Source organism: Papilio polytes, unplaced genomic scaffold, assembly GCF_000836215.1.
Source record: "Papilio polytes unplaced genomic scaffold, Ppol_1.0 DF823700.1, whole genome shotgun sequence".
Taxonomy (NCBI): domain Eukaryota; kingdom Metazoa; phylum Arthropoda; class Insecta; order Lepidoptera; family Papilionidae; genus Papilio; species Papilio polytes.
The window spans coordinates 452073-479468 of record NW_013525504.1 but is presented as its reverse complement, the minus strand read 5'-3'; the positions used below and the strand labels follow the sequence as shown (position 1 = coordinate 479468).

Here is a 27396-nt window from a genome sequence, read left to right as displayed (position 1 = left end):
GTTATAGTATGAGTTGTGAGCTGATAAATTACTTGTTGAGCCGCAGCTCAACGGTAAACACCATGTGAGCTGATCTTTTGAAGCGGTTAAGAGCTGATTTACACACGTCTAACCAAAAAACAATCGTTTTTGGACAACATTGTAATGATGATCTTGAAATCATTGAATTTTACTTTCTTATTAACATCTTAAATGCGAAAGTTTGTAAGTTTGGATGGATGTTTGGTGGAACGCTGAATGACTCACCATGAAAATTTATAGATGTCAAGCCATGGTCTGTGGAAGAATACATAGGTTCCTTAACAATATTTTTCACGCAGTGGTGGGCTTCAGCTAGTTTCTTATAAACACTGTTGACTTTAATTTTTCAACAACCGAAATTAGTTAAATAACAACGGTAACCTATTTATTTTATGTCTACCTACCTTAAACCCACATAATGGAAAATTCACATGACTGCTTTTTGTGGTATAACATACGTATTCAGTACGCGTTTTTAAATTTTACAATACTTTATTTAACGAAATTCGTACAAAATTAGTATTTACTTGGACCCAATTTGGGTTTACAATAAACTTAAATATAATATAAGCTAGCTTTCATACATAAATATCAAATAAATTCAATAATAAAATTAATACTGCTCTATAAGTTGCTGTGTTTCTAAAGTTATTACTATAATTTACGAATCACACTTGTCCAATATTAGTAGCTAAGTCGTTACATAGACACTTCTATAAATAATCAATAACCGTTGTAAATAAGCAGCATAAAATGTATCTTAACCTAAATCACAACAATTAATATTGTTACATTCAATATTCGTTCGTGGCATTTTGGAAAATATCAGTTCAACAGTGACTTCAAACTTTAAAAAGACAGTCTTCTTCTCAACAGTTTCCCGAGGTGATCAACAGAAGACGTACGGCCTCACACAAATGGGGCATCTGTCGGATGTAGCGAGGCACCTGCGGAGGCAGTCAGCGTGAAAGTAGTGCGCACACGGCGTCACCCGCGCAGATTTCATGCTAGCTAAGCAAACTGCGCATACGTCCTCCAGGGTCAACAGTTCTTCAGGCGTCGCTCTTCGGAATTTCGCCAACGAATCACACGCCTCATTCATTTTTACCAAAGCCTCTCCTAATCTATGTCGACCATGCATGAACACGCACACATATAGAACGAGAACGGATAATCGCCATCGCTCGCACCACGCTAGTGCCGGCACCAAGGGCAAAGCCAGAGCTGTCGTCACGCCTCTAGCCCAAACTCCACAAAATAGCACCTCCATACCCTCCAATCTCTCCAGCTTCATTGCGGACAATGCGAGAGGCCACAATTCTAGGAAGGTTCTCTCGGTCAATAAATAATAAGTGCCAGTGATGGCCGTGTACAGAGCTGTGGGTCGGAAGTGTTCTAATCCTTGCTCCAGACCTAAAGTTAGAAGGATAAATGTGATTGTGACTATGAATGTAACAGCTTTGGTCCACTCGAGGACGATCTTTGTGGCGGACATGGCGAGGTGCTTGACGCGGGAGTGGCGGGTGACGTTGACATAGGGCGACCAGTCCTCCTTGGTGCAGATCTCGCGCACGTAGCTGACGGAATACGTGATGACGTTGTAGAACATGAGAGAGTATAGGCATGTAAGCCGGCCCTGGGATACGAACAGCTTGTCGCATGCAGTGAACACCAGCAACTGTGAAAAAGTAAACATATTTTTAGTATAGAAGGATCCCAATCGCTTTCAATTATAAAGAACAAGTTATAATTGTAACTTTGAGTTTACCTGGCATATCATGGTGGATAAGTTGTTCATTTGAAGGAACAGTCGCTCAGCACGCTCTAGCGGCGCGTATGCAGTTCGTAGCACGCTGAGCAAACAAGCCCCTGGCGCACGCAGTCTACGTGCGACCTCTGGAATCAAGATATTGGACGTGTTACGATTTAGTGACATAATTAGCAGCATATATTTCGGGGGTACACGGTATCAATAGAAAATTTAGCCTAACTCTAACTCCGATGTTACTATGTGTTTACATACTAAAGTATACTTGCGGGACGAATTGGTAGCAAAGTCTCCTCATACTCAGTCACCAACTACTACTTTTTTAATAGTTATAATAATAAAGATTATCCTATGGCAACAAGTTCATCGGACAGCGACCGTGGGCGGTGAAGACCTGTCAAATCTTATCCATTTATTTTCCAGTTTCATAGAATTTTTTCACTCATTTGCATTAAATATTTTTTCTTACATTTCGATGGCAAGCATTCAACAACATTGCCCACTGATAATTACTTCGAAATATTATTTTGTAATAACAATTTCAATTGTATTAAATTTTCAATTGCTTTTTAAAGATAGTAACTAGCTTGTAACAATATACAACCAAAGTAAACAAACAAAAAATAGTGGTTATATGTAGGAATGAACACATGTAAAAGGTGACCTCAGATATTTAAGGCGAATGATGGTTGGGCTGCGCTATTTGCCCGGCTAACAAGGAGGATATTGCATTTTAAGGTATTCTGGTTTATCTTATTTCATCCGATCATAAAATAAACAGTTTAAACTTTTTAATCATAAAACTCAAAGGCTTGTAAATGATGTACTATATTGCATAACGCTTTCCTCCGGTCAAACCCTGTTGTCCAGTGGATGATTTTCTTAAGATTTCCTTTTGTATAAAAGGACCACCCTTGCCTAAGAAAAATCAGTTCAGTCCATTCTTCCATATCAAGCAACAAGAAATTCCTCCAATTTTGCTGGTAAGTTATCTTGTAAAGTTAGTTCTTAACTTTTACATTTTTCTAAATTTTCAATATTATAAATGTACTCTGTAGCCTTTCCGGCCAGAAACCTTTTAAAACATTATAAGCTGATAACCAAAATCAGTCTTAGACAAAACTGCTGACTCTCCTATAAATAATAAAACTGATCGATTTAAAAGCGCTAATTTTTTTTTTTCGAGACCGTCAGAAATCTGAGAGTTCAGTTCAGTTCAGTACATCGCGAGTTTACAACAAAAGAAATCACCAAATAACTTGTACGAGCACATGTTTTTGTTTAGACACAAAATGTATGTATGTAGTATTGAATGACGCACAGCGGCTGGCATACATCCAGCTTCCGTCGCCTCATTCAGCTTCGTTCCGACAATGACCTGAAAAACTGCGGGAACGCGTATAAACAAATCGGATCTAGATGCAAACATCGATCGCCGTTTTAACTGCATTTTCAATGTTTGTTTATCTTGCCCGTTATACTGACGTAAGCTTAAGTTTATATTTTACCAGAACTTTCTTAATTTGTTGCTTGATTTGCTTGAAATGAAAAATTAAAAGCCCTGATGAAGATTACTTTTACCGTTTATGTGTTCAGTTTATTAGTTTATTTACCACTAGTTTATTTATCCAACATACTAGTTAAGTGCACTTTTATATTAATTTCCTTGTTAATTACTTTCTTTTAAGTATCTAGATAGGACATACATGTTCTAGACCTCGACATATGCAACGTTTTGTTACTTCATGGACAGTTCGTTGCTTATTGTTCAGACATAGTGAAAGTTTGGCTCTAGCATCATAATAAACTACGTCTCATAATATTTGTTGTTTATAAAAATGTGGTGCAATCAAATTATTAACGTACTGCTGCATTTGTTGTTTATTTACGTTCAGAAATCCTTCTACGCGTTAATTTGTGATGAACTTTAACTAATGATCCTTTCAGATCGCAAACATTAAATTAAAAAGTTCTAACTAAATAAAAATGCTTTCGTTTTTCAATTCAACTAATAATTGGTAACTTTACTTTAAAAATTTTTACTAAAAAAACTTTATTTTAAAATTTCTCAGCCCAACATGATTTTGGCAAACTTAATTGTTTTATTGTTTTTTTTTATTAAATTTTGCTTGTCTTGACTCATATCACCATTACTATCCCGTATAGTTACTACGCCTTGCGTTCACAGATGAAAAGCAAAGGAACCATCGATTTTAAATTAATTTAAATGAATCCATATTGTTTTAAAGAAGCTTTATATAGCTGTATAGCTTCGCCTCACTGGCTGTACTGTACCTCTGAAAACCTTAGATGAAATCTCAATGCCATTTTGGGTCGTTGCCTTTTGGGAAATTACTGAAAACGTTATTGGCTTGTGAGACGATTGAATACCGCATGTGTCGAGGTATTTCACTACCAGTTCATTTACTTTGCATTGAAATAATGACTTTAATTGTCAGCGACGAAAATATTTCCGATTGCCATAGCCCTTAGTTGACGTTGAGAGTATTTCCGATTGCCATAAGTCCTTGGTTGACGTTCGGAGATCAATCTTTGGTTCACGCCCACAAAGTACCTACTCAAATGTTATTTTTTTTTAATCAAAGTAACCGTTATTTTAAAAAGTAATACGAGGAAACAGTATGAGAATATTATTTTTTGTTAAGTTGACTTAGAAGACCGTAAGTTAACGTTTCAAGCTCTCGACGAGATTTTTCGGCCCACCCTTTTTTAACAGCTTTTGAAAAGTTAACAGGCATATATGAGCCTATACGCAAACCTGTGATGCCATTGAGCAGTAGTCCAACATTGCCGTTACCCTAACGCCTATTACGTACTTGTAGTAAAATCTTCCAATAGTATACACCAATAAATACAATCAAAACAAACGCAAACCTAGATACTTAAATGCTACAGTTACCTTGTGCTAGCTTAGCCACAGCGGGGTACCATCGCGCTGGATATCGGTAGTTTGCGGATATAAGAACAGGCACCACTAGACAGGTATACGCGGCCATTAGCCATGCGCCGCCCAACGCCACGAAAAGACCTCGCGGCGCCCAATACGGCAGTAGAAGCACCACGGACAGCAACCACACTAAAACAAAACATTTACAGGCTTTACGATGTTATTTCATGTCCTATTTTCTAAAATTAATTCACTGATTCGTTAACCTATCTAATATAACTTAAAATAACTTTAACTTTCTATTCTAAGTACAGTACAGTACACAGAATTGATTAGTTAAATACTCGTACGTTATAATGAAATGTTATATTTAGTAAGAGCACAAAAGACAAGTCAAAATTATTGGTTATTTTTATCTAGCCTAGTCTGTAGTTACTTAATCAATTATGGATGTTGCTAGCTTGGTAAGTAAAAGAAGTTATAAAAACACACTAAACTATGACGAGAATCGAACTTAAACCTGTCCATGCTAACTAGACATGATATCGCTGAGTCGCTCGGTGTATTTAATTATTAATAGATCGTACTCAACGTCTATAAACACAAGAATCATAAACTAGTCTTAAAAATAAAAACAAATCAACCTTGAAATAGTCACAAAGTCAAACAACATTTCTATCAATTTTAAAAACAACATACAAAGAAACGAAGAAAAGGGAGTACCAAATTATATTTTGTAATGGTAGCTAAAATGAAAACTAAATTGTAATGATTAATTTGTATAAGTAATTATTGTTTTGTACGTACCGATATTAGCGATCTTATCTTCTGATTTCATCGTGTGAATCTTCGAGAAAGAGTCACTCCTTATGCGACCTCGAACACGCGAAATCATACCCATTATTAGAAATTAAAACTTACAATATCTGTTTAATTATTTTCACTACACACAATAAATACAAATATAAAGATTATAACTTAAAATGTATTTAAATTCTTATGATTTAAAATTTTTGGAGATGCTGTATCTCACGAAGTCTGAATAACGAATGCGTACGCGATTTGTTTGGGCGGGCGGCGCATGCGCAGACGAACGCATTTTATGTTTTCTTTGTACGTGCCAATTGAAGTAAATTATTTTTAAATCCGACAACCAACATCAACCACGTATGAATATTATATTTGATACAACAAAAAAAACATAATTCCTGTTAAAAACCACATGGGACGTTAAACATTTTATTGATATAAGTATGACGTCATAATTAACATGTCAATTACTGGAAGTACAATGCCATCTCGAATTTTTTAATCCATACAATATTATTTAATGAAATACCAACTTGCAATAGTTATAAAACTATATTAATGATACCGCAGTCGAGCGATGGTGAACAAATGTTATGAAGTTTCTAGAAGGCGCCTTGGCCTAATGAAATAACATGGAATTTCCTCTGATTTTGCATTCAATACCGAATTAAACAAACATGCGAGGAAGATCTTTACATTTCTTTACAAACAGAACAGTATTTGTACTAACCTTTAGTAGGTATTTATGGTTCGTAATTCATACGAATAAGATTTGTCATCGAGTTAACAAATAAATTCATCGTTATGCCTGCTTGAAGACTATGCTATCTTTGTTTTATTAAAGAGATTGAGGAAGACGGCAATAATTTTTTTCATGTAGTGAATACTCCCGGTAACAAAATGTTACAGACATATCCCCACCCACGACAACTATTATTTAAAAAAAAGTTTAATCCATTGACTGTTTTTTTATTTGTTTTTTTTTTTGTTATTGACATAGTAATGGTTCACCGGATATTTAATAAACAATACGACGCTAAAACAGACTTTGTACCTTCGAAGATTTAATTTTCGATGAATCTAATTTTAGTACGCTTACTAGTTCATTCATTCATAAACATCTAGGAATTTGGTCCAACTAAGATGCTATATTGTTGACTCTTGAGTTAAAAATAAAAAGTGAAATTGTTTGAAATTTTCAAATTGTTATTAGTAATTTTCCTTTTAACATTTCTAAGAAAATATTGAACATTCGTGATGATATTCCTTATTCATTTTTATATTTTTATCATCTTATCGTCTTTATAAGTTGACTAGCTTTCGCCCGCGACTACATCCGCGTGCAATAAAAAATGAAAAGTGAGTAACCTATGTGTTCTTCCAGACTATCCTCTACATCTATACCAATTTTCTTCAAAATCTGTTCAGCTGTTAAAGCTACAAACTCTAACAAACATCCATGGTTTTGCATTTATAATATTAGTAGGGTTGTTGGGTTAAAATCGCCCTTCGCTCTTCTTGGCAGGCAGGTTGGCAAAGGCAAAAGATTTTCTATATCTACTTAGATAATGTTTCTACCCATAGCCTGTGCTTCTTAACGGAATTCACATACTGGCGCCTATCTGTACTGATAGAGTTTAAAAACTAACATTTCTTTTAATTCACTACAACTTTGCTACCCTAAGATCTAAGCTTTTATTTTTTAAGCAAAATAAGAAAACCGATTAAAACAAATCATCTCAGATGGCGCCTAATATTCTTTTTGTAAGTATTTACGATTTGCGTTCACCGCCTCCATACAAATCTAATTATAGCGCCTGACGGATTTTCAGTCAGATCGATGACCGGCATAAAAATAAATTAATTGGCTACGTCATTTATTTATTCCCAAATCAAACCTTCTTTAGATGCAACTTTATATGAAAATTAGCAACGATAGCAACCTATACGTCTTATAACAGACAATATAATAATATAGGCAGGATAAATAGTGAGGAATAACTAACATAAAAAGTTACCTAATAAAATATCTATAACAATTATTATATTAAGAATGGTTTAATTTCATTCTCTAGAACTCCAAGCACCATGCACCTACTAGCATACATCTTGTTTCTCACCGCCACATCGTGCATGGCTCACTACAGAGGAGGGTATGAAAGCCACAGAATGTTCGAGAGGGATGAACTACACGAAGACTTAGACGGGTAAAAAACTACTTGTTAATCTTTCTTGTCATTTATATCGAGTTTGAAAATGTTATCATATATGCTGGATATGGCTTACCCTATTATAGCAAAAAAAAACCTAATCGTTTTATGTTTTCTATCGCCACAAATACAGCAGGTATGCATATACGTTGTTTTGCTATTGAAATATTCAAGGCGCTTCAATTATATAAGACAATTTAACTGTTTTGCAACAGAATCCTAGTTGAGTGCCCAGTATGCGAAAGTAACGGATTACTCCCCACACATGAACATTGCAACATTATCAGAGGAAACAAGAAATACAAAAAATGCGAATTTGGCACATATAAAAACGAAGTCTGCGGCAACCGACGTGATTGCTACAGGGTATGAATGAGTAAATTATATTTTTAGTCTAGGTTTCGTAAAAGAGAATGAAAGAGATGAAAGGGTGTATTAATAAAATAATTTATTGTTTATTCCAGGGACCCGCAGAACAATGTACTGAAAAAATGGAGATTGATGCCTATGGTCAGAAATGCGCTTATGGCTATTACTGCGACAACCTTTACAATGTGTGCGTGGGTTTGGATTACAGCGTCGAGAGGCCTCTCGGAGTCTATAACCACCTTTATCAGTACCCGCTTCGTGATGATAAACTGATTGTGTAGGAATCTACGAAGATACACTTCAAATCTGTCAATTTATCCCACCGAACATATAAATAACACTAATTTATATTAATAGTAAATAAGTTAATAATATGCATATTAACAAAATAAAGCTTTAAAACTAATGTTCTAACTTTCATTACTACTTCAACGCTATCTAATCCTTAGTTCATAATTGTTCGCTATGCAAAAAGTTACAAAATTACAAAATTTGTTTTAATACAATTGTGGTTGATCGCCTGGTTCCTACACTAGGCTCTAGGCCCGTCTTGTAGGAGCCAGGGTTCTTCCGTCTTATTATTGTATGCTTGTTTGTTTCATCACTACGATACCTATCTATTAAGTACGGCTTTTACCTTCCTAGAAATTCAATTCGATACTTCATATGAGTCATTTATCAAACTAATCTATATTATTTAGACAAACTATAACTGTCATCATATCACCATAATCCGCTATGATATTGCAACACTTTACATCTATGTCAAAATGTCTACCAAACTAATGTCATGTCATTATTTATAAGAACAATCCAATATTTTATACTTATTCTAAGGCCATTTAATTTGTATATTTCTCCGTGGATATTAATATTTTTAACATGTTACATGATACACAACAAATTATCACGAAAAATAAAAATTTCACAAGCTGACATTAGGTAGGACTGTCAAACGTTCAATGTCAATGCCAAGGTGAACCATAAGCAAAGAGAGTATAAAAGTAGCTAATGGCAACATTTTTTTAACGAATAAGCTCATAGCTCATATGGAGCTTGTTTTTATTTATTTTTTATTTTTCTATGTAGAAAGGGTCTTTTTTCTGGAATTAGGATGTAAAATAATAAAAATAACTCTGAGAGGAGTACGTCGCAGGACCAAATAGCAATCAATACAATACTATTAATTGCCACCAATAGCGCAGCACCATCACTAAAACATTTCATCATAACAATTGAGTTGATATCTTGATAATATCAGAAATGCGAAAGTTTAGATGAATGGATGGATGTTTGTTTGTTAGAGTTTGTAGTCTAAAAATCTAAAAATCTAGTCCAGATGTAGAGGATACTTTGGTAGAACACGTAGGCACCTCACTTTGTTTTTTTAATTGCCCGCGGATTGAGTCGCAGCCGAAAGCTAGTATTGTTATAAAAATCAACATGAACGTATTAATAGCGATGAATAATATTGTAACACAGAAGACACAAAGAAGAAAGCTTTGATGAAGAACTTGTAGAACAATTAGGACAATACAAAAATTTGAACTCCAATTAATTCTACAACGTTTAATAAGTACAATTACATGTTAAAAATACGACAGCAATGAACTACTCCGATTGTCTTTGGTTTGGGATTTCCATATCCGATTTTTTTGTTCGACCGTGTTTGTCAGTTCGTTAGGTGCATTTGTGTTCGTGATCCTATCCAATAAAACTTAGGAACATATTAGCAACTTTGTACTTCAGTTATTTCCACTACAGTGTTGAGAAAAGTTGTTAATGCTCTAGTATTCAAACAATAATTGACCCTTCTAAAGTTTGACATCTCTTTCCATAGCTCATTCATCTTTCTTAGTCGTGTTAAATCAAGTTACCGGTGGAATTATTAACGATAAGCTGGAACAGATTTAGAGGTAAGTATCGAATTCTATTGGCTTTATTTAACCTCATTAAATACATTATTTAACAAAATAATCTTAATAATTATGACTTTTAAAGAGGATTAAAGTTTTAACGCCTCTAACATATAGGAAATCCTTGACAGACAAAGAGATTTTATCGTCCTGTCATTGATAACGTCCGAGTATAAAAAAATAATTGTAACAAAACCTTGACGATACATTTTCGTAAATATGTATTAGTTGCATATTGTTTCAGGAAAGATGTTTTGCAACGTTTGTGGTTTAGTTGACGATTACTACGACGAAGATGCTCTTGTAGATCACAACAACTCACCGAAACATGTTTGTAACAAGATCCTAGAAGCATATAGAGAGAAAAAGTAAGAGATGTTTCTATATATTTTTATCATAATACAAGTAAGGTGATTCATGTATTTGCATGTTAGATTGTAAAATTTCTTGGGGTATTAGTGTGAAAGAAAATTTGCAGAATTAAATATTTTCATAGAAATAGTTATGATTGCAAATCCATATAGTTAAGATAAACTAAACATCAACGCAAGGAATTACCCATATTATGATTCATCTGCAAAAAATTGACTTTAAATGAGATACAAGTTTTTATTTTTTATAATCAAACAGGAATTTATAATTAGTTGATCAGACAGTAGTATAGACAGTTTTAATAGATTTTTAGGAAAACAGTGATTCATGTTCAGTGATTATATTAGTTACCTGCAGATAAATTACCTTTCTAACAGTGAAATATGTTTAAAAATCGGCCTAGTAGCTTTTGAGTTATTCCAATATATGTAAAATTACATATCTTTCAGTTTTATAATATTGGCTTAGGTCCGAAATGTTTCGATAAATATAAAAGTTTTAGTTACTGTAACACACACTTGTGTTTAAACATCAATTTTCTTTGAAAATAGTTTGTTACCTGCACTTAATCCTTGACTGTTGCAGAGTGTTGAATATGTTATTGTTACAACATACAGACATTCAGAATTTTAGAGACTACAATATGTCAAAATGACTATCGCTTTAGAGATAAAATACCACCAGCTGAATCTGTATATACAGAGTTCACATATTGTGTGTAATAAACTCAATAAAACTTTTTTTTAACAGGAGAAACTTTGCCAAAAATCGTCATGGAGTTATCATACTTGGTAGAGGTGAAAGTATGGCCATACCTGGTGCTGAAAAGACTATTGTTGAAAATACTGACAACCAAAAAATTAGAATCACCGTAAGATATTACTTTTGATTTGCAAGTTATTGGCTTTTCTACCATTTTTAATCTTTCATACTTAATTTTAACAAAAAAAAACCCATGTTGTTAATGAAATGTTACATTATCTATGGATAATGGAAAATAAAGAATCAATCATTGTTCATGTTGCTATTGAATACTAACCGATATTAGAAGCAATTTTTTAAAATATGAATACATGGTAACATATTTCTATTACATCGATACATTTCAGGCTAAACCATCTCAGCCTGTCCAATTTTCATTTAGCATTAGTAATGATATGAGAAATGAAGACTTGTTGATAGTTGGGATTGATTTAGCTCATCCTCAACCCCAGTTTGTTATCTGCGATCATCCATATGTATTTGGGGGAGAAGCGACAATCTTGGAAAAAAGTAAGTAAAGTTATCCAAACATCATGTAGTACCTTTTTATTTTTTAACCTACTTTGTACCTATTTTACTTTGCACATCGTCATTACCTGCTAAATATCTAATTTGTATCCAAACGGTTAGCAGTAAAAAATCTATTATGCTTGCCTGTACAACCAATGTTCAATATGTATGTATTTCTTTTTGTTATTGTATTCCTTGTGTACAAAGTGTAAATAAATAAATAAATACCTAAAATGTATATAATTATGATGATTGTCATGAGCCAATCTAGGGATAGGGTAGTAGTCAACATTCTTTTATTCCGTAAGGAATGCATAGCAATATTAATCCAAATTTTTAATGATAAACCAATAAGTAGTTTTTAAGTTTTCTTTGTGAATCTATGGGAATACTTCTAAGTGATTCATAAATCTATTTTGATTATTACCATTGTAAACTGTGTAAATGAAAACATCTCTTAACCTTGCACTAAAATAAATTATGTTGTATATTCAATTTATATATGTCAAGCTCTACAATTAATTTTTTATACGATTTATTACAGAGACAACAATAAAGGACAAAGTGTTTGTGACATTTTCTGCTTCCGAGATTGGGACATTCGAGATGCCTATTATGTTCACATTTTATAGAAAAAGTGATGAACAAAACATAATAATTATTCGAGAAATGGTAATTTAATTCACAAATATCCTTTAGATTTGTTAATAATATTTTACTCTATATTACCTAGTCTATAGAATAATTATTTCAATTTGTTTCATAAAAAGTGTGCACCTTGGACTAAATTGTCGCATAATTGTTGTGCGATTGTCAATTGTTTCACAGCTCATTAAATTATTTAGATGCTCAACTACACAAGCAGTGTGTGCACCTCCATATAGGCTTCTTGAAATCAAAGCGATAGTAAACAGTTGAGCGAATGTTTAGAGTCAGGTGTGTGCATGTTTAAGAACTTTACAAACCAGTTCTTATTAGTAGTGGTTTTGATAGGTTGTCTCAGTGCTAGAGGAGCAGAGTTTCCATCCATTCACTCGGAGTCCATACATCAATGGTGACTGGGAGGCTGCAGCTAAGATCATACCTCGTACAGGCCTTTCGTGAGTATGACAATATATTCGTAATATACTGCTACAAATATACATAGATTAATATATTTTTTGAATAATGTTAATAATCAGCTTTGTTACTGATTTACTATTTAATTTGTAATTTTCTATTTGTTTAAATCTTTAAATATATTTATATTTTGTTTATATATAATATATTTATATTTTAAATGTATAAAATCTTTACAGACCATATCCAGTCAAATTCAAAATACCCCCTTTATTGAAGATTCTTTTACCTCATGGATTAGAGGAGAAAGCGTTGGAGAATATCAAAGCGCCCAAAGAGACGATGGAGGAACTAAGAATAGTGTTAATTGCTACAAGGTAATACAGTATATCGGGACATATGGTGAGCTGGTGATCAAGATGATGGGTTTAAGCACTTGACTTGTAATCTACAGGTCTTTGGTTCGAATATTGCCATGTACCAATGCGATTGCCGATTTTTCGAATTTCATACGTACATAATTTACCCGACGTTCTTAAGGCGAACGAAACATCGTGATGGAAACTGCACATATCGGCGAAATGTGTGATGTCAACTAACCCATAGAAGGGTAAGCGTGGTTGAATAAGGCCTAGTCACCTTAAATTAGGGTAGTCTCTATGCCCCTTCGGTGGGGACATATAGTGAGTTAGTGATGACAATACAGAAAAAATCACTTAATACGATATTGTTAAACGATATATCGTATATAGTGACCAAAACTGTAGATCCTTACTGAACACCGAAGACTGAACAGTATAAACTATAGTCTTAACAAATCAGCAACGGTTATAAAGACTGGCGGTTATTCTGAATACATAAGACCAAAACCTTTCGACAGCGTTACAACAGGTTTTCACTGTATTATAAAAAAGTTATGCTTTTTTGCAGGATTATATTTGACGAAGGACTAACGAAAAGTAACTACATGTCATTTTTTCATCACCTATTGTGGTGGGAAGAAGTTAAAGCTCGGATTAATTTAAGGGTGAGTTATGGCTAGTTTCTCAGCTACATTTATGTATCGAATGGGTTTATGGTTCGATGAATTCTTGATATGCATTTCCGAAATACATAACTAGAGTTTTACTCCTTTAAAATTTTAATAGTACCACTATTGAATCACTAGGTAATGATAAAATGAAAGGAAAAGTGTGTGTGTGTGTGTGTTAAATACACTCATCTTCTTTTAAATAATTGAGATAGCAATTTTGTTACACTAACCCAAATAAATAATTTATATTATAATTTGTAGTTGTTTACGCAGTGGAAACTCAAGGTAACATAACACTTGATGTAGTTATTGTTATGATTTCTTGGTACTCTCAGCTATCTCATGTTACATTCATACAGCTCAGCAACAACCGATACCCAGAAACATTTATGTTTTGACTACATTTTGTTTCAGTACCAAATTCGTTGCATTTATTTTTTTAAATTACTTGTATCGCTTTAAATATTTGCGAAAGTCTGGATGGATAGATGTTTGTTACATTCCAAAACCACTTAATAGATTTTGATGGAATGTGACTCAGATGTAGAATATATTCTGGCAGAATACATAGACTATTTACTTAGTCCTAGCGGACAAAGTTGCCAGTTAATTTAAATATGTGTGTTGTAATTGGTTCAGTATTTATTTAGTTTATTTGTGATTCATTGAAAAATGTTCTTTGTTTAATAAATATGTAGATTTATTTTCTTGATCCATCATCTAATAATAGAAATTAGGTACTAAAAATAATTAAAAATCAATGTTTACATTTTACGCTTCAGAAATATAATATGTTTGGTGTAACAATGGAAAAAAGGAATGGTGCTTATGTGTTGGAAGTCCCCGGGTTAGCTGAGAAACGACCCTCTTTGTTGAGAGGTAATTAACTCAACATTTAAACAAATATTGTTAATTTGTGTTTACAGTTTGTTAATTTTTCGTAATGAATTAATGAGATACAACTATGTAAAATACTGAGTAATAAACAAAAACATCTAATTTAAATTTGCAGTACCACAATTTATTTAACACACTGTGGCTCGCGACTTCGCCCACGTGAATTTAAAAAATAATAAAACTGGTATTACTCACATATAAATTACCTTTTTAATGGTCATTTTTTACGTAAATGAAATAAATACAAAAATACAAATCGTTTTTCTATATAATATTTGTATAGATTACATGTCACTAGGATTTTTTTTAGACAGTGAACTTGCCAGAATCTGTAGCCCTGGATGTGCTTAAGAGACAGTAATAAGTAACTATGTAATATTCCAGGTGATAGAGTATACATCAAGCCGCAAAGTTCACCAAAGCTGAATTTCGAATGTACCATCAAGGATATTGAATTAAGCAACATTGTATTGACAGATGTTGATGAAACGTGAGTTTAGGTTTTTATTTACTAGTTTTTGTAAAGTACTAATAGCCTAAAGACTACCGATTTTGCGGTCGATGGTTCTATTACCATATCCTAGCACTTATTTAGAATGGTTAAAGGAAATAAAGTGAACACAGTCCAGCAGGAAATTATATCTATTGCTGAGCGCTATAAAAACCGAATTGCAGATCACCATAATCCCTTGGTCGCAGTCGTACCAAAATGTGGTCAAAGAAGGCCACAATTATGTAAGAAATATATAGATCCTTTAGGATCTTCTGAAAAAGAAGAAGTTTTTCGATGGAGAAAATGTTCTGAAAACTTAATCGTTACTCACATTTGCTAAAAGTTTTAAAGTCTGATTGCAGATAATAAAATAACAAAAAGAAAGTAAATTAACAAAAATGTAATTTGACCTAAAAAACGTTGCAAAAAAGATGACATGTGATTTCAAAAATTGTATACATATATCAGATTTTCATTCAGAAAAATGATTTGGTTTCTTTCTAATGTGTATAAGGCAGAAACTCCCTAAAGTATAATTTCATCAAAATCTGTTCTTTAAAGAGACACAGAGAATAAACAATGCTTAGATTTGTACATAATTTTGCTTTAATTTGCAGTTTTGATCCGTTTTACAAGAGCGACGCGCTGTTCGACGTGCGTTTCCTGATGTCGCGTGTGCCCGCCGAGCGCATGCACGCGGCCGTCAACAACGTGCACGTGTCCAAACAGCTGTGCAGAGTGTTCCCGGAGAGCCCCAAGCGACTTGTGCCTCCTATACTTATTAAAAAGTGAGCATTCAAAACAGTTTATGCTATATAAGTGAATAGTTTGTTTAGAATTATTGAAATGTTGGTATTATGTAAAGAAACTTCTTACGGTGAAGGAAACCATCGTGATGCAACCTGCATATATCGGTGAAGAAATTCAAAGATATGTGTGAAGTCAACCAACCTGCACTGGGCCAGCGTGGTTGACTATGGTCTAGTCACCCCTTATTAGGGTAGGCTGTGAGCCCCTCGGGGGGGACGTATAGTGAGCTGGTGATGATGATGATGATGTAAAGAAATAGTGTATTTGTAGTGGTTAATTAATCAAATCTAATCAATAATCATACTCCACTTAGCGTAGGTGGAATCATGGTCAAGCGCTGGATTATTTATGTTAAAAAATATTATAGATACGAAAGTTTAGATGGATGGATGTTTGTTAGATTTTGTAGTCTAAACGGCTGAATAGATTTAGATGAAATTTGGTATATATGTATAAGATAGTCTAGAAGAACACATAGGCAACTCACTTTTGTTTTTATTAATCCTACGCGAACGGAGTCGCGGTCGAAAGCTAGTTATTATATAAATTAATTATATAGTCATTGATTATAATCTAGTTTTACTTGTTTAATTTAAACTAAAAAAATGTTGTACTTTAATGTTGTTTGTTTAAGTATGTATGTTGTTATTTAGTTCCTGTATGTATGTTGTTACAGCCTGAAACCTCTAGTAAATAGTTTTTTTAACTAAAGTATGAACAATATATCTAAATAAATAGGAAAAAGTATTTAATTGATCTATTTAGATATTAAATATTAATCTATATTTTATTGCAACTAATATATATATACTGGTTAATAAATAAAATCAGTTTCTCGCAATCAAGTGTTCATAGTCAAGGGGAATCCACCGAACTACAACACAATGATTAAAATACACGGGAAATCCCCTTTTGATAATTATAATATTGATAATACTTAACATAGTGTATAAACACAAATCTCAGTATTACTATATATAGGAAAGTTTAGATGGATGGATGTTTGTTAGAGTTGATAAAATTTGGCACAAATACATAGGATAGTCTGGAAGAACACAAAGGCAACACACTTTTGTATTTTTTTTAACTTTACGGATACGGATTCGCGGCGATAGCTAATACGTATATGAATTATTCTAATTTAAGAAGCTAAATCATTTTTATATTAATAAAATCAATAATTACAGGTTCTATAATAAATTGATAGAAAACAATAAAGAACAAAGATCAGCCGTGGAACATATAATAGCGGGTACATCGGGCAGGGCTCCGTATATTGTGTTCGGACCTCCTGGTACTGGAAAAACTATGACAATAGTTGAAGCTATCGTACAGGTAAATATTTTTATTTATTTATTGGTGATAACCACTCAGCATATGTGCTGATCTTCCGTGGCCATTGAAAATAGATGGCACATATGTTATAATGTATAACAAACTCATTCTCCATTACAAAATAATATGTACATTGTCACAATATAATTTTGCTTTTGCAATTGAGAACCTGACACATGTAAACAACAAAATAATATTTTAGCGCGCATTGGCAGAAATCACGAATTAAATACACACAGGGTACAGGGTATGATTTTATGTTTTATGTGTTGGATTTTTGTGTAGAAAGTGAAAGTGTTTTTAATTTAAATTTAAAAGGGTTAACAGATTTCAAATTTCAAATATACTAAATATCATACGATATCATCAAAAATTAAACTTATCTTTCGCTCTCAAAGTCCTTTAATTGCGACCTTTAGTGTTGAATCTATTGCTATAAAGACTTACACGACTTTAATGTCATTTCCACATTAAAAAAGCTATTTTTGATGATATTTTTTTTTATATTTCAATTATATAGAAAACAGCATGTTAGAATAGATCAGTTGTTATTTTTTTAAATAGTCCCTAAACAAAGGCTCGAGAGTTGAATCGTCATTTTACTCACATCTCGAGTTATGTAGCACGCATAGTACTTATTTGTACACATTTGTAGTTAAATTTTATGGAAATGTAAAAATTACCTTTTGTAAAAGACTGTAACCATAGACTTATTACAAATAGACATACCTATCGTAGCATATTTCAATATAATTTCTCATTTCCATTGAATACAAGTTTTATTTTTTAATCTTATCTCTTATTAAATGTGAATATTCTGATGATAGTAAAAATCACTGCTTCATGTTATTTCTTTTCTGTATTTTTAATTTGTAAAACGTATTGTAATGTTCCGCAGCTTGTAGTTCGTAATTCAAGGAACAGGATAATGGTGTGCACGGATTCCAACATGGCCGCTGATCACATCGCTTTAATGCTTCTTAGATATAATAAAGTATTGAATATAAGTAACTTTCTTCTCCGTGGCTGCTCTCAATCACGCGAATGGTATGTATTGCACTATTTTTTTTTTTTAATAATTATTAATTATTTTTGTAAAATGCATGAACAATTTCACCATAGACAAAAGGTGTCTTGCGCTTAAATAAATTTTCCTTTAAACACTTTCGCACGCAATGTAACATAAGTTACCAATACAATTTCATTTCACTTTATCTAGCAATTTAGTCGAAATAATTAAATGTAATACAAAAATGGCCGCCATTTATGAAAATTGGCGTTCTGCTGAAGTCATCGGCGTGAGATGAGATACTTTAGAAATTAAATCCAAGTTTCACCAACTTTCCGATGATTTCTTTTATGGTCTGTATTCTTATTAAATATTTAAAAAAATATGCCTATCCATGTCAGCTACCCTTCAGTGAAAGTCTGGTCGAAATCAGCCCAGCCGTTTCGGAGATTGCTCGGATCAAACTCGGCTTGCGGACAGGCAAACATTTTTTAAATTCGATTTTCGTTATCAACAACGCAAAAATCTTCCCGAAATCTAGAATTTTTCTTTTGATATTACAAACAGACTCTCCCATTTTAGTATGTGTATGGATGATTGTCAATTTTTCAGGAGTGTAATGCCGCAAGAGCTAGGTCGCGTTTCCAACGGCGTCAGTTACGACACGTTCTATTCGCTGAGCAACGCGAACGTGTCTCAATACAGGGTGTTTGTTACCACCTTACTACATGCCGCTAAATATGGAATGTAAGTATATATATTAATTTCAATATAACTGAAAGTATATAAGGTTTTTATTGGTTCCCTATATTATTTGATGCAACCGAGGAACCGCAGATGCGTTGCCATTTCTTGTGCTCTTAAATTTTTTTGCTGGATATTATAAGAAAGCTTATAAAATTATAAGTTGACTAGCTTTCGCCTGCGACTATGTCCTCGTGGAATTAAAAGAAACAAAAGTATGTAGCCGATACAATATTTTAATAATTGTTAAAATGTATGATTTTAAGTAATAAACAATTTATTATTATTATACATCTGTTTAGCAGTTTAGGCTATAAACTCCAACAAGCATCCATCCATCTTATGCCTCTATAATATTAGTGTTGATTATTTAAAAAATTGTTTTACCTACTATAATTTTTAGACTTAACACATTGGTAAGACCCATGTGTCAATCAGAGCTGCAAGTCACCCTGTGAACAATATCATTTAGAGCTTTTTCTGAGATGGTAAAATTGTACATTAAGCAGCAGAAGTCTACACTAAGGATCTTCCTTAATGACCATTTAATGAAAAATAATATCATATTTCTACAGATTGAACAAATGTTATAAATCATGTTTGCAGGGAGAAATCTCAGGCGATCTTCAAGTTGCAAATGACTCACCTGTTCATCGACGAGGCTGCGCAGGCGTCAGAGCCGGCGACGCTGGTGCCAGTGACTGGATTGCTGGCGCCCACCGGGCAGCTCGTGCTGGCCGGAGACCCGCAGCAGCTCGGCCCCGTCTGCATCTCCAAGGAGGCTAAGGATAGAGGACTGGGTATGGTCAATTATCACATACTAACTGTTGCTCGTGACTTCGTCTGTGTGAAATTGAAAAACAATAAAAATATAACCTTTGTTTCTCGCTGATGACTTAGATTTTGAATAGTGAAAGATTTTTTTTAAATTGGCACAGTTTTTGAGTTATTTCAATACATACAAAAATCTAAATACAAATCTTTATAATAATTCTCTTCTTTATAATATTAGTATAGATCCCCAGAATTTTACACTTTTAATAGTTTTATATGAAATACATAACCGGTATAGGTAGATCTAGAAAGAGATGGATTGCGTGGAAGTTTATATCAAGAAGAGTAATAGACGAAAGATAGTTTATCCTAGAGGACAGAACTTTTTAATAATTATTCATTTTTGTTTGACTATAGGAAAAAAGATTTGATTTGACATATCATAAACAATACTAGATTGCACCATGCGCCAACTCAAGAGTCATCTGGCACTATACGTACTTAATATTAATGATTCTTGTATATTGAATCAATTCTATTAAATTTGCAGGTGTGTCGTTACTGCAGCGATTGAGAGTAACATATGAGAATTTTTATACTGACGATCCGAACTTCATCACGATGCTTGTCAAGAACTTCCGCTCGCATCCAGATATTCTGGCAATACCGAACGAGTTGTTTTACGACAGCAACTTACAGGTAATATAATTAATTCACTTTTTTATATATTAACTCGTCGACAAATCATTCTAGAACCTTCTGGACTTGAGAGTCCATCAGGTGGAGACAAAAAAACTGTATAGGACCTTTTTCCTTATATAATTTCTCTAAGTCAATGATCTCTATAAAATGTGTAGGTCGTGTAAATGACAACGTTTTGTTAAAATTCCGAATTAAACACACCTGATGTTACAGTTCTATGTTTATTCTTTACTCGAATCCTCACCACGACTACCAACCGTTAACATCGGGGCCAAAATGGTAAAAACCATATCACTAAATATAACGCTTATAGCCTGTCCATTTATAGAGATCAGTGTATTTAGTGGATAAACCGGTAATGACATTATATGTGGAGTTATTCTACATTTATACACTAGTTATAGTTTAAGTAAAATAATGTACTTATTTCCTTTTATATTGCAGGCTTTAGCACAACTGGATCCATTAAGTGAGAAAAGCATACTGAATTTGCCGGGCGGCGAGCGCGCTGTCGTCTTCCACGCTGTTAACTCTAAAGAACAGAGGATGGGAAAAGCACCAAGGTTAGTTTATTGCAGATAAATTCTAATAGAATAAAAAAAAAAGAAAACATTGTGAATGTTTAAGTAAAAAACTTAAAATATACTAGTGGTGTAAAATATTTATGTTACGTATTTGTTTCTCTATGAATTTTATAAATACTTATGTCCGGTTTTCCAGCTACTTTTAACCATTCGTTAAAGTTTTTGGTATAATAACTTCTTGAGATGAGTTTCCGAACTACATACTCCTACTAAATACTATGTTATGATAAGAAAAAAACATACGGACGAATTGAGTACCTCCTTCTTTTGGAAAGTCGGTCAAAAATAAATAGCTAACTTCAGCAACTCAGCATTAGACATGTAAAGATTTTAAACCATTACAAGATACTCGTATCTGTGTAATTAAAAAGTATGATGAAAATTCGATGTTATGTGTTAATTTGATATTTTTTAGTTTCTTCAATGAAAAGGAGTTGGATATGCTTAAGAAATATGTGAGGGCTTTGGTAGATGTGCACAAAGTGCAGCACAAAGATATCGGAGTCATTGCACCGTACATAAGACAGGTACGTTTTAATCTAATAACTAAATTAAACATACCTTCCATATTTTTTTTACTTGAACATGGAAGTTATAAAAAAAAAAGGGAAGAACCATTAATTTAACTAGTAATAACTTTAAAATTTTACTAGCTTTCGCCCGCGACTCCGTCCGTGGATAGCCTATGTGTTCTTCCAGACTATTTTCTATATCTATGCCAAATTTCATAGAAATCCGTTCAGCCGTTTAGGCTACAAACTCTAACAAACATCCATCTAAACTTTCACATTTGTAACATTAGTAATTATAATTATTAATTTATATATTTTTTTTTTATTATTTTTAGACCATCAAAAGAATCTCACCCGGAGAGAAAAAGAGAAATTTAATTACAATAGCTCACTACCGCCTTTTATTCCATTTTCTATATTCATGTAGATTTAACATGTTTTTACAATTGTTATAGGTGTATAAAATGAAAGAATGGCTGAAAGCTTCCAACTACAACGAGGTGGAGGTGGGCACGGTGGAGTCGTTCCAGGGGAAGGAGAAGAGAGTGATACTGGTGTCCACGGTCAGAGCCAACTGCAGGCTCCTAGACTATGACGCTAAGTATGGACTCGGCTTCCTAGTCGATGACAAGGTATGCTCATTTATATTATTTCTACTAACACTAGGAACAGACTTCATTACTTAAAATTATAATTAGACTTCAAAAGTATTATAAATATTTAAAAAAAATATTCATTTTATTTTTTGATAAATTCTCACTTTTGGTGTTCATCCTTTATTACTAAATAAATTGTATTACATGTTTAGACAAACTAGACATTTTTGGGTGATAGGCACACTCATTGGCTACCAAAAAAATGTAAGACTTGTAAATGGTCAGACTGACCATACAAAAAATAATGTTTTTTTTAGTCATTTCAATATGATTAAAACTCCAAACTTAAGTAACTATACTATATATATAAGTAAGTATACTATTTACATCTTAATAATTAATAATAATTTCAGAGGTACAATGTCACACTGACCCGAGCTAAAGCAAAGCTTGTGATAATCGGCAACCCGGCTTGTCTGTCACGAGACATTAAATGGAGGAAATACATGTCATTTTGTAACGAATTGAATTGTTACCACGGAAAAGAGAACCAGCAGTTGGAGCGCACATCGCAAATGCTCATAGAAATATCACGCACAAGGTTTGATAGAGCACGTATCAGCGAAGAGTTAAAGAAAAAAAGTACTTAAATGTACAGAAATCGATTATTAACTGGTAACACAGAGTTATAAGTGTTTTTGTTCTCTTTTAGGTTAGGATTTAAATGTTAAGTTGTCAATGACAAATTATAGCCCATAAATGTATGACCTATATATAATCCGGAGCAAAAAGGCCTTCAAAGGTTTTTTATTGGAGTAAATTCCCTTAATTTTGTCCTTTACAATTCAAAATGACATTTCAAAAATCGTCAAATTAAAAAATAACGTAAAATTTTACTGTAGACTCCATCTATAGGTAATATATCTATGTTTAAGCTCTTCTATTATAAGTTTTCTATGTCTATACAAGTTTTGTTTCGTTAATACCTCTTTCTGTCTGTATTTTCAAAGGTTAAACCTTTTTTTACTGTTTATACATAGTTTTTACATGTTATTGTCATGTATTTGACATTTTAGTAATAGTTTTTTCCTATTCTAGATTTTCTTATTCATACCACTTTTGAAATTAAGTTTTAACGTAGATTAAAATCAAACAAATCGCAAACTTAAATCGAACAAGCATTTGTTTCTAAGAGATTATAAAGTTCTTGTTTTCTTGTTCTACAGAAAAAGACATGTTACATAATAATTAATAAGACTTTATTATCTTTACGTAACATTTGTTAACAATAAACACATATTTAAATAAATATAAAAGTACAATAGTAACCAAATAAAGATTTCGTCTTATAGTTCATATTAAAATTTTGGGCCACCAGGGTAAAACTTTTTGCACTCTAACTACAGCTCTCCGAATTGCGTGTTACTTAAGCAATCCCTTAGTGTGGATTCTATGAAATCTACACGAAGGTATCGCTTAGTAATAATTAGAACTCTGAGTGTGACAGTTAATAGTAATCTTTGTAGTTAAAAGTGAAACGACGCGTAAAATAACATGAGAACGAGTTCCGTGACGTCACATGCTAGTAAGCTGGGTTTGTTGCATTTTACGCGACTTTCATGTTATTGTGTGCGCGTTGTTTTGGTTAATGGAAGGTAGCTGTGATTATGGTGCTCATATTCAGATATTCAGTTAATCCCTATTGTTTACGATTTAAAAAATATAACTTTGTCCATATGATATTTAACAGTGTGTGACATTGTTGAAATATTAACATAAATAACGTTATGTTAATAATCGAAAATTGAATGTTCAAAACTATCGAAAATTAAGAAATTTGAAAATTTCTTATGTCGATACAATCGATGTTTGATTTTATCGATTACAGATAAATGATGTCACATGTTGAATGTTAATATTTACTGAGTTTCAACTATCGAAACATTTGTATGACAACGTATTGTTATCTCATTGTTTAAATAGAGAATGAAAAAGATGCAATATGTTTCGTTTGAGTGCTTCGGAAGTGGAAATGATTAGGAATTGAAAAATCATTTACCTTGAAGGGGATACAACCATGAGTTACGCCAGCTGATGAACTAGGTTAGGCCAAGGAGGGGGGAAGCTGTCGCCTCTACCCCCTCCTTGTGACGCCTAGTATACAACAACGTATAAATTATATTTTTTTTTTCAATTGACTAAGAGCTTATAGTTCGAAACGAAATTATTACGTGTGCCGTCTGGAGAGACCGCATTAAATGTGATTTTTACTAATCTATAGATATTAAGTGTTATGGCTATATACTTTAGCAAATAAGGTTAGAATATGGTACATTATAACTCGTGATTAATAACATGAGATCAATTTCATCGAACATTTTGTATAAGATCATATTTTCTTAATTTTAACCATTCCTTTGTGGAAAGAGATTAAAAGTTGTAGTTTCCATGTGTCTCATGTTATTGTGCACGGGTAGTAATTGTTTTTTTTTAGAGTAAAGAGAGTGTGTCTGCTTATTACTTTGCATTCCATCTAATGATCGCCGGAAATAAATCACAAGATTACTTGGTTACATCTTTATTGGTTTTAACTTGAAACTTTTTACATAAAACAAAATTAACTACACGAAATAAAGAACAGCTTGTATGTACAAACTACTGTATTCAAATCAAATTTTATCTTTTTTTATATGATTTGTTCTTTGTATTGTCAATAATCTGCATGCATCAGACTTGAACTGTAATGTTACCATTAAAAAAAAATAAAAATATTACCATTAAATTATGACCTAACAGTTTATGCATGTGATTTATTGTGACAAAGACCAAATTTTTGCTGTTTATTTTTAAATATTTGTTTAGATTTACAGTAGTGTGTATATACAAGTGAAACGCACTTGTAAAATAACGTACTTTTGTAGTTAACATCTTGAACACGATTATGTCAATAAATTTACGAAAAAGATACTACTTTGTTTAAAATAAAGTTTATTATTTAAATTAAAAAGATGTAAAACTCAAGTTGTATCGTCTATTTAATGCAATTGTCTTATTTGGATTAAAAAAATAGAGTGACCTCGTATTTAGAAAACTTTCCAGTGTGCCATGCATTTTATTTTTAAAAAATTTCGAGTGTCTGAACGATTCTTGTTACATATTAGAGATATTGATACTGTTTGTTGAAATGAACTACTGTAAATGGTGATCACACAAATTTTAAATAAAAAATGACTTGCATGTCTCGTATACAGTAGGCCACGTCAACAAATTTGCTCGAGACTAGATATAAGTGAAGGTAATCAAGTCAAAACAATTTGACTGCAGACAGATCCTCATTAAAGTAACCTGAAGCTGTGAAGGAGACTATATTAGTAAAGATGTCTTGTGCTATGAGATACTTTGTTCTAAGTTAGGTGACAGCTTTTTAGTACAAACATGGAAAGTTGTTACATAAATTTTAGCTGTTAGTACACTGAATTGATTTGTATTATTTACAATTTGGTCTTGATACAGTAATCTGTATTATTCATTCTAAAATACTTTAAATTTTACGTAATAAATTGCTTTTTTTCTCTGTCTAAAATAAAGAATTATTACTGTTTGAAGCTAAGGTTTAAAATGATAAAATATATAATTAATTTACTTACGTAAACTGAAAAGATGTTCTATTTTGATATTTTTTTTTGATAAATTTTGTTTGTACATCATTCGCTAGTAGGTTTTTTTTAAATTTTAGCTTTAAAGGAAAGTGTACTGTGATTACATTAAACGATTAAATAAATAAACATTAGTTTAATTTCATATCTACTAGTACAAAATTATATGAACTGATGATTTGTAAAAAATTTTTGCTGTTCTCAGTTTTTCAATTCCATGCGAATTTGAACTGTTTATGGAAGCTGGTATAATAAGAAGCCGACAAATCTAACTACCGATATCTAAAAGGAAATCTACCAAGAAGTGGGAGAAAAATGATGCTAACAACACAAGTGGTACATATTTTCCCATAGATATTAATAATAGATAGGCAATTGTTTAGAAAGACCGCTTTTGGCTTTTGCTTCGTTACGATTTAAGCGCGCCTTTTGATGTTTTTAGTTATTACATTACACTATTTTTAGTTGACAAACTCTTCCCACGACCAACTATCAGTACTAAAATGGTGAAGATCATATAGACACCAAAAATACATATTTAATAGCCTATCCATTTATACATGTCAATAACGCTGTCAACTGTCATTGTCACATGTGAATGACAATTTCCATCAGTTTTCATTTTAATCAATAGAAAGGTGGTCGTTGAAAAAACTCGTGGTTAGGATTCCATCAAAATTGGAAAAGGAATAACAGTTTTTAATATTAAAATGGGTAGATTTTTGTTGTTGTAAAAGATAAACAAAAATACATAAAGTAATCGTTAAATCCAGTTATAATTATTTTATGAACAATGATTGATAAAGTGCAATTTGTTGATATTATTGAACCGCGAAATAAACAATTTGGTATATTTAAGTTTATGACTCGACCATGGCATCCGAAAAAGAGTTTAATCATGGATACATCTTGTACGCCAGAGGAAATAAAGGAAATCGTAGCACGTTCCACATATATTGATTCATTCATTGAGGCGGTAAGAAAATGATTTATTATTGTTTTTTCATATACTCTCGTGATGTCCTCGTTTTTTAAGATAAACAAAAAGATATTGATGTTAAAACAACCTAATAAAGAACAAATAATGTTATTAGTTTTACATAAATTGAATAAAAAAGGAAAACTTCAGTTAAAAATGGCGTAAATGTTTCTTTGTTAAACAATCAATATTTTAACAGGTGCAATAATATTCAATTGTGTCATAGCAATTTAATAAATATGTAATAACTTCCTACTTGGACATTGACCTCATAAGGGTTGTGTTATTCTTTGATATACAAATTGAAAGATACCAAGTGGGGAAAGTATCAAGTCATGATAATTTTATTATTCAAAGACTTGTCGCCTATTTGCCTTAGTAGCATGAATTTTTTAACTATTAATTTCATGAATTACATTTAGATATATGGCTATTTTATTTAAAGTCTAGATCCTATAATACTACAAATGCTTAGCTATTATGACGGTTTTACATAACAATAAAACCGATATTATGTGCCGAGAAAACATACAGCATTGCTTATGAAGATGCGTTATATACTTAGCT

The 27396-nt window shown here is 32.4% G+C and overlaps 4 protein-coding genes across 5 annotated transcripts in view; 3 read left to right on the top strand and 1 right to left on the bottom strand.

The window, feature by feature from the left end:
* Positions 1–597: 597 nt before the first annotated feature.
* On the bottom strand, positions 598–9027 carry LOC106103828. 2 transcript variants are annotated; one of them, XM_013283720.1, is made up of 5 exons: positions 8914–9027; positions 5505–5640; positions 4710–4886; positions 1790–1917; positions 598–1699 (listed from the first exon to the last, which is right to left on the bottom strand). In XM_013283720.1, exons 2-5 carry the CDS (start codon positions 5596–5598, stop codon positions 911–913), a joined length of 1188 nt encoding a protein of 395 aa, XP_013139174.1. In that variant the 5' UTR covers positions 5599–5640; positions 8914–9027; the 3' UTR covers positions 598–910. The 2 variants fall into 2 exon arrangements, with proteins under 2 accessions (XP_013139174.1, XP_013139175.1); XM_013283721.1 differs by lacking the exon at positions 5505–5640.
* Positions 2731–8492, top strand: LOC106103829. The gene is made up of 4 exons (XM_013283722.1): positions 2731–2772; positions 7583–7714; positions 7933–8083; positions 8182–8492. The coding sequence occupies exons 2-4, from the start codon at positions 7596–7598 to the stop codon at positions 8365–8367; spliced, it is 456 nt and encodes a 151-aa protein (XP_013139176.1). The 5' UTR covers positions 2731–2772; positions 7583–7595; the 3' UTR covers positions 8368–8492.
* A 715-nt stretch (positions 9028–9742) lies between the features above and the next one.
* LOC106103853 (putative helicase mov-10-B.1) lies at positions 9743–25963 on the top strand. Its single transcript, XM_013283765.1, has 20 exons — positions 9743–10002; positions 10247–10370; positions 11125–11245; positions 11484–11646; positions 12191–12318; positions 12640–12746; positions 12945–13082; positions 13636–13732; positions 14521–14617; positions 15020–15125; positions 15746–15916; positions 17126–17273; positions 18172–18320; positions 18895–19029; positions 19633–19826; positions 20351–20499; positions 20947–21065; positions 21502–21613; positions 22054–22230; positions 22608–25963. Exons 2-20 carry the CDS (start codon positions 10252–10254, stop codon positions 22842–22844), a joined length of 2667 nt encoding a protein of 888 aa, XP_013139219.1. The 5' UTR covers positions 9743–10002; positions 10247–10251; the 3' UTR covers positions 22845–25963.
* A 507-nt stretch (positions 25964–26470) lies between these two features.
* LOC106103855 (dihydroxyacetone phosphate acyltransferase) overlaps positions 26471–27396 on the top strand; it is a 14247-nt gene continuing 13321 nt past the window's right edge. Inside the window, exon 1 of the mRNA XM_013283767.1 lies at positions 26471–26826. Coding sequence (XP_013139221.1) covers positions 26644–26826 — 183 coding nt within the window. The 5' untranslated portion in view covers positions 26471–26643. The remainder of the gene's footprint in view (positions 26827–27396) is intronic.